General features: G+C 35.9%; 1 protein-coding gene across 6 annotated transcripts; it reads right to left on the reverse strand.

The window, feature by feature from the left end:
• Nucleotides 1–2,962: 2,962 nt before the first annotated feature.
• Nucleotides 2,963–15,577, reverse strand: ndfip1l (Nedd4 family interacting protein 1, like). Of its 6 annotated transcripts, none has more exons than XM_079834315.1 (9): nt 15,384–15,577; nt 13,562–13,649; nt 11,413–11,540; nt 11,232–11,282; nt 8,430–8,517; nt 8,009–8,133; nt 7,708–7,774; nt 6,290–6,390; nt 2,963–4,143 (listed from the first exon to the last, which is right to left on the reverse strand). In XM_079834315.1, exons 1-8 carry the CDS (start codon nt 15,411–15,413, stop codon nt 6,290–6,292), a joined length of 678 nt encoding a protein of 225 aa, XP_079690441.1. In that variant the 5' UTR covers nt 15,414–15,577; the 3' UTR covers nt 2,963–4,143. The 6 variants fall into 6 exon arrangements, with proteins under 6 accessions (XP_079690441.1, XP_079690439.1, XP_079690440.1 ...); XM_079834313.1 differs by having other exon boundaries at nt 6,270–6,390; nt 15,384–15,572; XM_079834314.1 differs by having other exon boundaries at nt 6,264–6,390; nt 15,384–15,572.
• Nucleotides 15,578–16,486: the final 909 nt, after the last annotated feature.

The raw sequence follows: 16,486 nt of genomic DNA on the forward strand, positions 1-16,486 counted from the left end.
ACTGTGTTTGACTGTTCAGTACTGTTCATATTTACATTTAAAAAGCAGACATAAAAGTAACTTAAAAGTTACTTTCCCTAGTAACTAATTACTATTGATATACAGTAATTGGTTAAGTAATTCAATTACTTTTAAAATAAGTAACTAGTATCTGTAACTAATTACTAATTTTCAGTAACTAGCCCAACACTGGATATACATAAATCTACCAACATCCGTCGCCATAATTACTGGAATGACTTATCGCGCAAAAAAAAATTTTTTTAGTCGCATTACATTGGTTAATGGAAACGGCGCCATTTCACAATAGTTTTTTATCGACATTTAGAAAATATCGCAAAAGTTTTGCGCAAATCTGTAATGGAAACCAGGCTACTGTTGTCTACAAGTTCTGAGGAAGATCTGGAGTTGAAATTCAGATACTGTCATGGGTGTTATCGACATGTGCTCCAAGCGGTAGACCAATAACGTAAGACTGGGCCATCTGACCAATCAGAGCAGAGCAGGCTCTCATTAAGGAGGGGTTTCGAGAGATCGAATCCAAACAGTTTCAGACAACGTGAGAAAACAGGCAATGCTGCAATGTATATTATGAAATAAATCAAGTGTTTTTTTTTTTTACCTTGGATGCATGTAAACCTATTGTAGGAGACCTCCTAAACAAAACTAGGAACCTTTAAAATAGCATAATAGGGGCACTTTAAAATGGTGTTCATGCTAAGAAAAAAGAGGGTCTTTTAAGTAGGGTTCATTAGACCAAAATTGATTTTATATGGCATCGCTGCGAAACCCCCGTTTTGAAACCGTTATTTTTAAGAGTGTACATTCCGACCAACAACAAAAAAAAAAAAGTATTGCCATGACAACTGTTATCTTTTGCAAATACACACTCATTTGTCACAGTCCCTCCAAACACCTCCCTCCAAATTCAAATAGGACTCTGGTCACCTTCTTGGAAAGCTATCCTGGGATATATTTAGGACCCCAGAGCATGAGCGTGTTTGTGTTTGCGGAGATGATTGTCAGTGGTAGGAGAGTGTTAGGTTATTAAATGCTGTGCGCTTCCCCCAGGAAGTCACACCAGAAGGAGGAATGAGAGCTGTTGGCTTCACACCTCAAATGGACGGCACAAACAGGCAATAACAGGAGACAGCCTGTGCCTGCTCCTCAAACCCACACTCACGTACTCAACTATACTGCATTCACGAGCTATTAGATGGGCATCGGCAAATATCACCGATGCGCAGGCCACAAAAAATATCATTGTATTCAAAACCAGCTGTTTATATTCTACATTCCACATGATTCATTACTTTCATTTAGCTGACATGATATATTGCCTGTCAATAGCCTCCAGCTGCAACCACAACAGAAATTTGCCCTTGTTGACATGAATATTTTTCCTCCACATCCGACCAAGGAAATCAGGTCAGACTAGTTTTATAGGTTCAGCAACTCTGGCTAACAGCTGAAAACAAACCTTTGCTAACAAAGTTTGCAGAGGCTTTTGCTGTTAGAAAATGGTCAATGACAGATAAGATTGTGCAAGAAAAACTCAGAGAAAACTTTTTTTGAATCTAGTTTAATATGCAGGCACCAGATATTTAGGGTTTTTGTTTGTTTCATATGGGTTTGAAGGTCTTTTATACCTGTAGCAACAGTTTCATTTAATGAGTCTCATTTAAAAGTCAAGCAAAAAGTAATAAATTATATGCTAATAATAATTAATTATTGTGTAGACATTTAAAAAATTTTTTTTAGAAATAATTACTGATTCACAAATGCCATGCCAACTCTCATCTAAAATAAATGTTTGTGTTTATACATGTCTGTGTATATATATTATATTTAAATATACGTGTGTGTGTGTGTGTGTGTGTGTGTGTGTGTGTGTGTGTGTGTGTGTGTGTGTGTGTGTGTGTGTGTGTGTGTGTGTGTGTGTGTGTGTGTGTGTGTGTGTGTGTGTGTGTACTGCGTACCAGTCAAAATGGAAACAATACAAGTTTTAATGTTTTTGAAATAAGTCTCTCTCTTCTGCTCATCAAGCTTGATTTATTTGATCAATAATACAGAAAAAAAAACTGTCATATTGTGAAATATTATTACAATTTAAAATAATGGTTCTCTTATTTTAATATAATTAAAATATAATTTATTTATGTAATGAATTTTCATCAGCCATTACTCCAGTCGTCAGATAGGTCATCAATCATTTTAAAATGCTAATTTATTATAAATGTTGGACACAGTTGTGCTGCTTAATATTTATAACCTGTGATACTTTTTTCAGGATTCTTTGATGAATAAAAAGTTTAAAAAGAACAGCATTTATTTAAAATAGAATTGTTTTGTAATAATATACACTACTGTTCAAAAGTTTGGGGTCATTTTTTGTTTTCTTTTTTTTGTTGTTGAAAGAATTCATACTTTTATTTAGCAAGGATAAGTTAAATTGATAAAAAGTGATAGTAAAGATTTCTATTGTTAGAAAAGATTTCTATTTTTTAAACATTTTATTCATCAATGAATCCTATCACTCAGTATCATAGGTTATAAAAAAAAAATTAAGCAGCACAACTGTTTCCAACATTGATAATAACTAAGTATCAAATCATAGAATGATTTCTAAAGGATCATGTGACACTGAAGACTGGAGTAATGATGCTGAAAATGCAGCTTTGCATTCCATAAATAAATTATATTTTAAAGCATATTAAAATAGAAAAATATGTCACAATATAACTATATTTGCTGTATTTATGATCAAATAAACGCAGGCTTGATGAGCATAAGACTTATATAAGAGTGATAATAGTAATGTTTCCAAAGTTTTTACAGGATGTATGGAATAAGTTCTTAGTTTTGCGTTTATGTTTATCAAAGTTCAAAGCTCACTGTAAATGTTTACTCGTAATTGTACTCAACCCTATGACAAAGACGCACCAAAAACATTACCACCAAACATTGAACACCAGAGACATTTAATAGCAGTATCTTATTTACAAGCAAATACATGTGCACATCCACTGGAATTCAAAGGGTGACCGCAAAGCTGCATGGAAAACAGAGCACAAAAGAGTAACTTCCTGTGTCATGGACGAGACCCAAGGTGACAAGAGCAGACAAGCCAAAGCAAAATCATGCATGATTAGACAGAGAGAGATCAAACGGGCCCCTATCATGGCCACTGCACGAGGTGGGGGAGAGGCATCCGGCTAAATGTATATTCAAAGGAAAAATGTGCAGTGCCATCAGCCTCATAGTATAAAAGGAGAAAGGTTTGAATGCTTGAACAGCAACGCGGATAATGCTTTTTTTCTTTGCAAAAAGTTGCAAGTGCTCAAACAGGGTGCTCTAAGAGCACTTTTGTCGACGGCAAATGTTCAGTGTAAAAAGAGAATTTGCATTTGCCGATGCAAGATGCTATTCATATGCCTTCTGGATCTTAATAAGCTATTTCAAACAACTACACAGCCAATAAAACATGTCTAAACCACATCAAAAGCGACAACTTAAAAACAGTAACTTTAATTTCATGTCATGTAGGGAGGCAGAGAGAGAAAGAAAGAGAAACAGTAGAAGAGAATAGAAGAAAAGAAAAGCATTGACTGTTTTAGATTCAATTCATTTCACTGCCATTCACAAAGAGAAAAGCTCCTCGTGAATGGTGACCAGCAGTGACTGGTTGCCTTCTTGTCAAATGTGACTGAATGAGGGGAAGAAAAAAAAAAGAGACTGAAATAAAAAAAGCAAGACTTCCCCCTACTGGTCAACAGGGAGCACAGCACATGTCGTTACTACAAACAAGATCTCGTACATAAGGCTTTTCTTAAATACATTACAGACTTGAAAATAGCAAGTAGCACTCAACATCAAACCACGAATGATTTCAGAACAGGTACAAAGCTGTTAGCATCCACTACTTTACATCTAGAAACGTAAAAAGAGTATCTTGCTATCTGACAGCATTTTCAAAAACAGAGGGTGGAAAATAAAAGTTCTTCCTCCATCGCTCTGGAATTCCGCGGTCTTCCGTTCAGATGAGTAGATTACAGATGGTAATCTTTTTTTTTAATACATTTTCCCCGCTGGGTCAAAGGCTCGACACAGGCCCATAAATGTGGTTTCTTTTCCAGCAAACGACTAGAGTAGATTAAAAAAAATATATATATCATTATGGGTTTACTTTACTTGACTGACCAGTCATTATTTTCAACTTATGATGCATACATACATATATTAGGGCTGTCAACTCGATTAATCACATTCATAACGTGTGTGTATTTATTTTATGTATACATACATAGGGCTTGACGTTAACTTTGTTGCTCACCAGCCACTGTGGCTAGTTGTTTAACAAAGTTACTAGCCACTCAGCATTTTCACTGGCCACAATTTTGACATCGATACCATTGCGAAAAACATCCATATAGAATTTTTTTATATCGTCATAATTTTGGCGGCAGATAAATTAGGCTGTAAATGAGACAGACGGACAGATCTATTATAGTTATACATGCGTTTTCTTTCTGAGCTTACGTGAATTCTCACCAAGACGGGCATTTTGACTTTATTTTGTGCGTATTTGACTGTTTAAAATCTAAACTAAATTTAATAGTGAGAAGAGGCTTTATGTGTGAACACAAAATCTGTGGGAATGGGTAAAATTATGCGCAATACGTGCAATCCCACGCCAAAGTTGTTTCAAGCCCTGTAACACCAACAATATTCATATAAATGTACATATATATACACCGATCAGGCATAACATTATGAAGTGAATAACACTGATTATCTCTTCATCACGGCACCTTTTAGTGGGTGGGATATATTAGGCAGCAAGTGAACATTTTGTCCTCAAAGTTGATGTTAGAAGCAGGAAAAATGGGCAAGCGTAAGGATTTGAGTGAGTTTGACAAGGGCCAAATTGTGATGGCTAGACGATTGGGTCAGAGCATCTCCAAAACTGCTGGCCCATTGATGCACGTGGGGAGCGAAGGCTGGCCCGTGTGGTCGGATCAAACAGACGAGCTACTGTAACTCAGATTGCTCAAGAAGTTAATGCTGGTTCTGATAGAAAGGTGTCAGAATACACAGTGCATCACAGTTTGTTGCGTATGGGGCTGCATAGCCACAGACCAGTCAGGGTGCCCATGCTGATCCCTGTCCAAGCGCCAACAGTCGGCAGGTGAGCATCAGAACTGGATCAGGGAGCAATAGAAGAAGGTGGTCTGGTCTTTTACATCACCAGGATGCACTATGGGAAGAAGGCAAGCCAGCAGAGGCAGTGTGATGCTTTTGGGCAATGTTCCGCTGGGAAACCTTGGGTCCTAATGGAGTCCATGCCTCGACGGGTTCAGGGCTGTTTTGACAGCAAAAGGAGGACCAATGCAATATTAGGAATATAGATCATTATGTTATTCCTGATCAGTGAATATATAAAAGATTAGTTCCAATCCTTGATTCTGAGAGCGGTTTTATTCATGATAAAACATGGCTATGACCACTCGGTGTATCACTGCACAACACTCTTAGCAACATAAACATTATTGTTCTCAACTGATATTGTTCATTGAAGCTTACTGTATTATGTAGAGTATTGTGAGAGATCGAGTGACAGTGTTTTATTACCTGTAATATTTAGCCTTTTCCTTCAGGTCAGTCCTATGTTCATATTTTAAAAAATCAGTTTGAATGTCCGCTGCAATATCTTGTCCTTTTAACAAGTAAAGGGGTTTTCCTGTGTCCTGACAGTGACAGCATTTGTTAGCTGCTTCTTGTTCCGTGTTCACAACAAGTTTGAGTCCTTTTAATATAAAAAAGTCTTCGCTACTGAATGACTCACATTAAGACAGTCTTTGCCGCCATCTAAAGGCATAATAATATCAATTCTGTTGCTATTCATGGTATGAGAGGGACTATTTTTTCTGGCAGAAGGCGGCTTTTAGGGATTTTACTTCAAGAAATTTGTATTGATACATATTTTGTGGCTTTAATATTTGTATTGTGTGGCAACCTTTTATAAAAGCAATAAGGTATTTGGGGCGAGTGATGTATCGTGAATAAGTAATTGCTTACAAACAATCATATATAAACACAGTTTTAATTTAGATGCGATTAATCGATTTGACAGCCTATAATACTATTATTATATAAGGGGAAATAATTCATCAGGAATTCATTAGATCCTGAAAAGAGGGTTCATAACAGAATAGGAAAAAGGGCTTTTAAATTGAATACTTTTTAAATATCAATATACATACACATACATAGGCTGATAAAAATGAACCTAGATGAAGAGAACTCTGGTCCGTGGAAGGGAAGAAAAGGAGTCAGCCATTTTTCTGATCTTTGCGTAGTTGATAAAGCCTCTGAGGAAGAGCAGGAAGCCTGTAGGTCATGGAAACTCATATCAGCACCTCTTGCTCCATTTTAATTAGGCCAACAATGAACACTTTTTTGGATGCTAATGCGGCACTTAATTTTTTTTTTAAATGTCATTTTACTAGATAAACTTCAATGCTAAGTTTTGGTATTTATTGAAATACAACTTAAAGGGTTAGTTCACCCAAAACTGAAAATTCTGTCATTAATTCCTCACCCTCATGTCGTTCCAAACCTATAAGACTATTTAATTAACACTTTCAAGGCCCAGAAAGGTAGTAAAGACATTGTTAAAATCGTCCATGCGCCTCCAGCGGTTCAACCTTAATTTTATGAAGCGATGAGAATACTTTTTGTGTGCAAAAAAACTAAAATAAGACTTTATTCAACAATATCTTCTAGCCTGTGTCAGTCTCCTACGCTGTTGACATAGTGTAAACAGAGCAGCACTTCCAGAAAGCCGGTTTACCATTGGCGGACGCTGTTCACGTGAGTACCACAAGCACTAGTCTTTCTGCCGTAGAACTAGAAAGCGCTGTACTGTTTACACTGCATCAATACCGTAAAGGTCATTACATACTACGCAAGAACAGAGAAAAAAAGTTCTCGCTCCCAGGGCTGAGAGAACAAAATGACGTCATTTTGTTCTAGCAGCCCTGGTTTGGGAGTTCTTGCAGCTTATTCTCGACACATCATCTGAGCAGAACTTTTCTCTTGTGGGTGTCCAAGAACTATTGTGTGATTGGTCAGAAATGTAAAGTGGGCGAGGTTAATGCGAAGAAATGGAAATGTTCGGCACCTGGTTTTCTCGTGAAGTATGGAATGTCCTGGCCAGAACAAACTTTGTTCTTGTTCTTGCCACCTCAAGAAAACAAGGTATGTACCAAGCTTAAGAGTCTAGCACAGGCTAGAAGAAATTGTTAAATAAAGTTGTTATTTTTGCGCACAAAAAGTATTCTCATCGCTTCATATAATTATGGTTGAACCACTGGAGTCACATGGACGATTTTAACAATGTCTTGACTACCTTTCTGGGCCTTGAAAGTGTTAATTAAATAGCTGTCTATGGAGGGGTCAGAGAGCTCTCGGATTTCATCAAAAATATCTTCGTTTGTGTTCTGAAGATGAACGAAGGTCCTAAGGGTTTAGAACGACATGAGGGTGAGGAATTAATCACAGAATTTTCATTTTTGGGTGAACTAACCCTTTAAGCCTACTTTACAACCAAAACATTGCACACAAAGAAAAGCAACTGATATCATTCATGTCTTTCGACTGGAAAGCAGCAAAAAAAAAGAAAAAAAAAAAGTTGTGTTTACTTACCAAGCACCAGAAACACCCACCACAACCAGTACTGTCCATCAAAGTAACCAGGGAAATAAGTGGAAAACTGAGAATGCAAAGAAGTGAGAAAGAGAAGCATGAATAAAACACCAATCATGTTCAGGCTTGTAATGTCATGAAGACGTAAAGAAAACACATTACAATACATCACAGCCTGTTGAACTCATTTAGTCAGATAAGCGGTGTAATGTTCTCACAAACCCAGCCAAGCCAAACTGGTTAACCAGTAGATATGCTAAAATGTGTGAAATTAGCTGCAGTTGTCTAGGCGGCAGCATACCCGCACGATGAGGATCCATTTGATGAGTGACAGACCAAACCCAGATATGGCGCCATAACGCCCGGCTGCTGAGGTTGTAAGGCAGAATGATAGAAAGAAGCCAATCCAGTTGAAGAGGAATGCCACTGAGGAAAAAGAATGTATATAGAATTGTAATTATATCAGATTTTCTAAAGGTCATGTGGAATTGTTTATTCTAGAAATCTTTCCTGTATCATAATCACATTCCCAGAACTAAAACCAAGATAAAAATAAAACATGACCCGCATCACCATCATTTCCTTTTAGTGTCTTTCTTTGGCTGTCAACATTCATGCCTTAACTTATGTTTGGAAAGTCCCGCTTGATCGTAAGGAGATAAAAGAACAAAGAGAAATGCAAAAACTGGATGGAATCCTCCATCATCCCTGAAAACACTTACTAAAAAATGTCAACATGAAAATGCCATCGTTGCCTATCCGCAGCTGGTCAGCATCCTCAAAGTCATCTCTGGCCACAAAGTCATCATCCTGGAGGAAAACACAGAGACAGAGATGTGTATCAACTCTGAATGTACAACAGCGAAGGAAACGAGACTAAAACAACACACTGGGAAATATCATGTGATCGTTTAAATAAGAAAACAGAATTTAATAGTGACAGAAAAGAAATGTGACTGGATGCACTGCGCAGAAAATTCACAGAAACAAAAACCACAGACACACATAAACATAAGTGACACTAAAGCAACATTTTTAAAGAGTGACCTTGGTAGAAAGGCCCTGATATACTTAAAGCCAAATTGAAGAATGATCTGGTGTGACATCATTTCGAACTAAATCAGGCAAAAAAGAAGTTTATTCGGAGTTTGTTTCTAGATTTCAAATTTGTTTAGAATTTTCCTGAAAAGTTCAGTTTGGCTCCTTGTAAGCACCTTTGTGCCACACCATTGGTCTGTGGCGATTACGTAATAGGCAGGTGTAGCTCTGAGGCTCCGCCTTCTTTGACATGGGAATTTTCAGTTCAGTCTGTCAAGGTCAGACGTCCGCAAATAAAAACATGAGCACACCGGAGTGCTGCTTTATAGTAGAACTTGAATGTTTAATTCAGTAATGATCAATTCAATGTTTAAAGTTAATGTCGGCAGACCGATAAATCGGTCGGGCACTAGTATTTGCATCTGTTTGGCTATGCAAATCTAAACTATCTAAGTTAAGATATGCCTCTAGCTTTAATCATTTAAATGTGTCTGAAGTTTGGGCAAAAACTTCTGGCAGCTTTAGTCGTTGTTTATGCACATGTATCTTCAAAATAGACGACTAGTTATACATTAAAACTATGCTGAAAGCTCCTGTATGTGAACCTTTTGCAGATAAATACAAGTGCATTTTTGTTTACTATTGACAAATCAATAAGTAAATCATACTCAACTACTATAGTAAACAACTTTTCCTAATTAGGTCTAATCTGTATACATTTTATGATGAATAGTATCATTATATATTATGTTTAAAAAGCTTCTTGTGTTCATATATTTCATTATAAAATGGCATACTATGTACACTACCCTTCCTGAAATACAATTAATATTGTCATCATTCATTGATTTCATGTTAAAATAATATACAAATTCACTACCCTCTTTGAAATACAATAATCAGTAAAAAAGAATCATAAGATTAATCCGGAAAAATAATCGTTAGATTAGTCGACTAATCGAAAAAATAATCGTTAGATTAGTCGACAGAAAAAATAATCGTTAGTTGCAGCTCTACCGGGGTTACACCCCTACTCTTTATTGTAGGGCATCCTGGGATTTTTAATGACCACAGAGAGTAAGGACCTCGGTTTAACGTCTCATCCGAAGGGCAGTGCTTGTTACAGTATAGTGTCCCAATCACTATAGTGGGGCGTTAGGAGCCACACAGACCACAGGGTGAGCACCCCCTGCTGGCCTCACTGACACCTCTACCAGCAGCAACCTAGTTTTTCCAGTTGGTCTCCCATCCAGGCACTGACCAGGCTTCAACCCTTTCTTGGGCTACAGGGTGATATAGCTGCTGGCATGTAGATTCTGTTCACACTGCATTTAATGGGTCAGTGGCACGTTTGTATCAAAGCTTGTTTAATATTTTCCTCTATTATTTTGATGTTTATTATTATCATTAATAATATTTCAGACAGATAGATAGACAGAATTAGACAGTTAGACAGACATAGATCGATATAGATCTATCTATCTATCTATCTATCTATCTATCTATCTATCTATCTATCTATCTATCTATCTATCTATCTATCTATCTATCTATCTATCTATCTATCTATCTATCTATCTATCTATCTATCTCAAATTCCCAAATTCATAATGAGAATCCTTTTATAAATCTGTTGTTGTCAATAAAAAGCAGCATTAAGGTCTTCCTCCGTTTTTGCCAAAATAAAAGCTCTGTTTAACGTTTGAAAGAAATCCATCAACATTTCTTGTTTTTAAAAGAAGTCTCTTCTGCTCACCAAGGCTGCATTTATTTGATCAAAAATACAGTAAAACAGTATTATTGTGAAATATTATTGCAATTTAAAATAACTTTTTTCTATTAGAATATATAGTAAATTGTAATTTATTCCTGTAATCAAAGCTGAATTTTCAGTTTCATTACTCCAGTCTTCAGTGTCACACGATCCTTCAGAAATCATTCTAATATGATGATTTGCTGCTCAAAAAACAGTTATGATTATTATCAGTGTTGAAAACAGTTGTGTACATTTATTTTTAGGATTCTTTGAAAGCTTTCTATTTCAGATAAATACTGTTCTTTTGAACCTATTCATTAAAGAATCCTGGGGGAAAATGTAGCATATTGTGAGCATATTCAGCATAAGAGACTTCTTTTAAAAACTTTTTTTTTTTTTTAATCGTACATATCCCAGTCTGAACAGTTGTACTGTAAGACTTTGAATATTAAAGTGCAAATTAACACCTGACCACTCTTGTGGGTTTGCTACTGTTACACTTAAAAAATGTATAAGGGTAAAAACATGGCAGACAAGATGTAAGCAACACAGCTACAACTAATACAATTGATAATGGGTGTGCGAATTATCAAGAATTGACAATAGTCATTCGTATTGGTGGCACAGAGGGACCCCCAAATAAAATTCTGCTTAGGGCCCCATAAAGGCTTGGGCCAGCCCTGACCTGCACCATCACACTTTACAATCTCACACACTCTTGTTACTGTACCTCCAGCGCACAGCGAGTTACATCATCGAATGTGTCCAGTCGTTCCCTGTGCTGTACGCAAGCAGTGTGTGGCAGAGAAACAGAGCAGTGAACAGGGGAAACTACACAACATTAAAACAGTACTTCATGTGGTGATGTTAAGGACTTTTGTCCAAGAGCTGGTTTGATTCGTGGTACTTACTCGACCTGACACCAGTGGGACGGTAACCTCTGCTTTGGTTCTCTCAGCCTCATCGTACGATGGAAGCGAGGTGGCAACATTGTAAGATGGGGGCTTGGGAAATGCTGCATCTTTGTAATCGAAATATGCTGAGAAGGGGAAACAAATATGAATAGCGATTACTTAATATAGTAATATAGTGCATAGTGATGAAAAAATATGCTGAAAGTTTACAGCTCTCCTTTAATCAGGGCACTATGATTTCCACAATGTAGAATTTTTGTATGAAAAAATAAATAAATAAAAAAATTCAAAAGAAGGGTTGTACACTTAAAGGGTCATGAAACCCTAAAACACATTTTTTGAGATGTTTATTATTATTAAGTGAAAAGTGGTTATTTTTATTTTTCCTGAGGCCTCATTTATTGCTCCAGTTTTCAGGGTCACGTGATCCTTCAGAAATCATTCTAATATGATAAAAAGAAACATTTATTATTATTATTCATGTTGAAAACAGGATTCTTTTAGGATTTTTTGATGAATAGAAATAAAATAAAATAAACAGTATTTATCTGAAATAGAAAGCTTTTGCAACATTGTACTACCATTCAAGTTTTGGGTCAGTAAGAATTTTTTATTAATTTTTTGGGGGAAAGAACTTAAATTAATACATTTATTCAAGCAAGGATGCATTCAATTGATCACAAGTGACAGTGAAGACATTTACAAAATATTCTATTTTAAATAAATGCTGTTCTTTTGATTAACTTTCTATTCAAAGAATCCTAAAAATATGTTTTACACAACAGTTTTCAACACTGATAATAATCATAAATGTTTCTTGAGCTCAAATCATCATATTAGAGTGATTTCTGAAGGATCATGTGACACTGAAGACTGGAGTAGTGATGCTGAAAATTCTGCTTTGCATCACAGAAATAAATAACATTTTAAAATATATTAAAATAGATAAGTTATTTTTCATTTTAATAATATTTCACAATATTACAGTTTTTATTTAATAAAATAAATGCGAAAAAATTGTATACATTTATGGAAAGTTTTATAAGCGAGTCCCCAGATGTGCGTGAGAACAGTTCTAGCTTCCCTGTTTTGCATATTTGATGCATACTTTTGTGAGTAAACACTCAAAAATGTTTTTTTTTGCTTTCATTTTCATTTATTATTCAGACTTGCCTGACTGCCATTTTAACACAGTGAGCTTAATAATTCTAACCTTATCTTCACGTTTTTTTCTTTTAGTTGCAATTATTTTGCTTATTGTACATAGAAAATACAAGATGTTTGTATCAGTAGTCCCATATTCATAATAGTGACCACACAGAACCACAGAATCCAGAAAAATGAACCCAACACAGAAAGATATTTATATGGCAATAATATTGCAAAAATTAATGAACGATTAAACTGTTAGCATTTCTAACTGATTAGACATCCTTTTTGATTATTACATTTGAACTAGTCTCATGGACCATTGCCTGAACGTCTGATGCATAAGGTACACAAAAAGGGGAAACGCTTTAGGAGTTTCGAAGTTATCTTCTAATTGGTTCAATCTACAGGATTCCCGAGAGACGCGTGTTTCGTTCTTTAGCGTACACTGTCGTGTGACAATCAGGATCACAGTTGTAGGTCAGGATCAAGACACTTATCAGGATTAACTAAACAAAAGCATGTGAAGTTCAAGGCATAGACTCTTTGAAAATACGCCAAAAGTTTTTACACACTGGTCTCTTAACGGAAGGACATTGACTTTATATTTTATGCCCCTAAACATGATGGAGAACAAAACGGACTGCTATTGTTTACTTTCCACTGTAATTGGTCAGTCAGATGGTCTCCAGGCGGTCCAGCTGCGATGGAGTCCAGATCTTTTGCTGAACTCCATCGCAAAACATTAGTCTGCATTGCATTAGTCTCGATTGCAGACATTAGTCTGAAAGGTCTGGCTATGCGAGACTATGTTTTAACTAAACCATTAAAGCGAAATCCAGAAAAATGTAAACAGAAAACTAGGACTGAGCGATTAATCGCATTTGCGATAATATCTTTGTGAAGAGCACTCGCGAATGTGGCTGTGAGAGACTCAGTGGTTCAATGTAATGTATTATAAAAAATACAACAGATTTCAAACAGCCCTTTAAAATACCTGCACTGTCAGCTGCAATACTGTTGTAAGGGGGCGGAGCATCACTGGCCACTTGAGGCCCCTCCTCTGGCTCCTCCTCATTGGGCAGCTGGGGACACAAGAGACAGTTCATTGGCTGCATGCAATCCTAAACTTTGCCTTCCTAGTTAGATTGTGACATGGTTGCACTGTAAACACAATCCTGATGTAAAAAGGCAGGTGATCATTTTTGGTACAAGTCAAGCCTAAATGAATGGGTTGCATTTAAATGTTAATTCCGTAAATTCTCCCAGAAACTGTGACAAATGTAACCATAAACTGAAACTCATATGATTTTCCATACACTCATCAAAATGACACTAAACACTCACATGCGTTCCAAGAAAGTTTTTCATTACATAAAACATTCAAGGAATCAAGACAATGCACAACTTTATTTTTTATTCATTTAATTCATGCCAGAATAAAATTTTTGTTGACACAGTGTTAAGAATATTAACCCTGAAAAGCCCACTGTATCAAATGTGATGCAAGAGTTTTGAAGGTTTTTAAATTATCAACATGATCAAAACTTTGCTGAAAAATATTGTTTATCAAAATCATTGCCTTCTGTCATTTGATCAGAATTTAATATTTTAAATTTTAATATTTCTGTGACATTTTAATGTTTTTTTTTAGTATATATATATATATATATATATATATATATATATATATATATATATATATATATATATATATATATATATATATATATATATATATAAAGTAATGTAGGAATAACCTTTACATTGTTAATAATATTTCAAGATGGACATTTAAGAAACTTCAACCATACACAGGCCTGGTTTCACAGACAGGGCTTAGATTAAGCTAGGACTAGGCCTTAGTTCAATTAGGACATTTAAGTAGGTAAGTTTTATATACGTTAGGAAAAAAAGCATTATTGGTGGTGTGCATCTTCCTTGAGACAAAACAATGGCACGGATATATTTTAAGATATGTCAGTTCAAGTTGCTTTCATTTAAAACAGCTCAAACATGCATTTTAGTCTGGGACTCGCTTAAGCCTTGTCTGTGAAACCGGAGAAAATGTGCCAAGGTATTATAATAGTTACATTGTTTTCCAGACATGTACTATAGCAACATCATTGAGGCATGTTATATGTCCAAATCCATGGTTTCACCATGATACACAATTTTGAAGAAGCTTGGACAAGGTATGTGATTATGATAATCAGTAGTATATTTCAAAATACCATGGTATTACCATCTGATACCAGGACTGCACCTTGGTACCACATAAGGGCCAGTGTAATAAACTTGACAAAATATGTCATTGAGTAACGTTAGGTTGTTTAATAAAAAATGATCAAACATGTCTGCTGTAACGTTAGTGGGATATTACATTACATCGGTCTCCACTAGTCACCAGTGATCTAACCAGATATATTGTCAACTTATCAAAACTGGTTATTTCTACATAAAAGTTACATATCAGCCAATTTACAGTCACCCTGCATTAATTGTATTTGCTTGCATGGTAAATGAGATACGTGGCTTAATACTATATTACATGAATGAAAACTTTGACGTAAGCAAGAAACTATAGTATTACCAAATATTTTAAAATAACGAAATGGTTAAACACTGTATGTTTACTGCGCGCAATCTAAGTGTTGTTATGTCGCAATCATTTAAATGGCCCTGTTATTCATTTCAAAACACTGCGGCCTGCAGTCTGTCAGAGCCTCGGTGTTTCATGAAAACACTGCCCGCCGTGCACGCCTGCCGCTGGTCTGCTTAAAATACAACCGCGTCGAGGCACCGTTGAGCTCACTCACCTGCTGATATCTCCCACTTGGCTCAGCCATCCTCAGCGAGCTTGAAAATATAACGAAAATCCCAGTATAGACACAATTCACGCAGCAAACTGTCTAAATGAAACTGTATAACTAGTTAATGGAAAAGCCACAACCCTCATCAGATCAGGTTCGCCTTTGAGCTTCCTGTGATGTCAGTCAGATGGTTGTGATCTTTAGCGCCTTCACAGGACAAAACGAGCATAAAACACCCCAAATTACTATTTATGTATTATTATTTTTTTTTAATTGCAGAATGTACATAACAAAACGATCATAAAACACCCCAAATACAACAGAGGATACAATCATACAACCGAGGGAAGGAGACAACTTGAAAGCATTTGAACATTTGTTGTTGTCTTTTTATTTATTTATTTTAGTTTCTGTTTCCTTTTTATCGAGTTGTGCTCTGTTATTTAGAGATTTTAAGTGATTTAGAGATGATATGTAATTGTGTTTTCTTTGTTTTTATAAAATGTTTGTTGTTGTAGGCAATTAAGAAAATACAACCGAGCTGACTGTACACAGCAAAATCCCCAGTGTTAAATTAACACTCCTCAGTGTGCATATGTGTCCACACTACAGGGTGTTAAAAGTAACACTTAAGAAGTGTTAAAGTTAATGAGATAATTAAGTGATTAATTAAGTTATGATTGACCATTAGTGATGAGAAACACAAGAACTACAACTGACTTCAGCCACAGCTTTAGATGAAATAACAGAAGATAAAAGAAGACATTAAATCTCTGAAGATCTCAGCAGAGGAGGATTAAACAACTCAACAAACAGCATTACCAGCTTCACACATTACTAACCAGACTGACTTTATTTCTGTCAGACATCTACAGAAGCTCTTATTGAGAATTACTTTTTTGTTTATTTTGTGTTGGAACTGTTTTAATGTGACCATCATGGTGATCAGTGTTTTCTTTAGTTGGGCAGTTTGATGACATTTTAATGTTAGTGTTTCTCTGGCTGCTACAACTGAGTTGGTTATGGCAGGAAGAGCAAGAGTAAACACAATCAGATGCCGTCGGCTACTCAGTGATAAGAATATGATCATTGTATAGTGATTTAAATCA

The sequence above is a fragment of the Gobio gobio genome (assembly GCF_949357685.1).
Source record: "Gobio gobio genome assembly, chromosome: 14".
Classification (NCBI taxonomy): domain Eukaryota; kingdom Metazoa; phylum Chordata; class Actinopteri; order Cypriniformes; family Gobionidae; genus Gobio; species Gobio gobio.

What these genes read in the sequence shown, in the direction of transcription:
- ndfip1l (XM_079834315.1), bottom strand. Translation starts at nt 15,413, where the DNA reads ATGGCTGAGCCAAGTGGGAGATATCAGCAG. An exon ending in AATGGATCCTCATCGTGCGG is followed by an intron (nt 7,775 to 8,008) that starts GTATGCTGCCGC and finishes TTGCATTCTCAG; the next exon opens with TTTTCCACTTATTTCCCTGG. An exon ending in GTGGGTGTTTCTGGTGCTTG is followed by an intron (nt 6,391 to 7,707) that starts GTAAGTAAACAC and finishes CATGACCTACAG; the next exon opens with GCTTCCTGCTCTTCCTCAGA.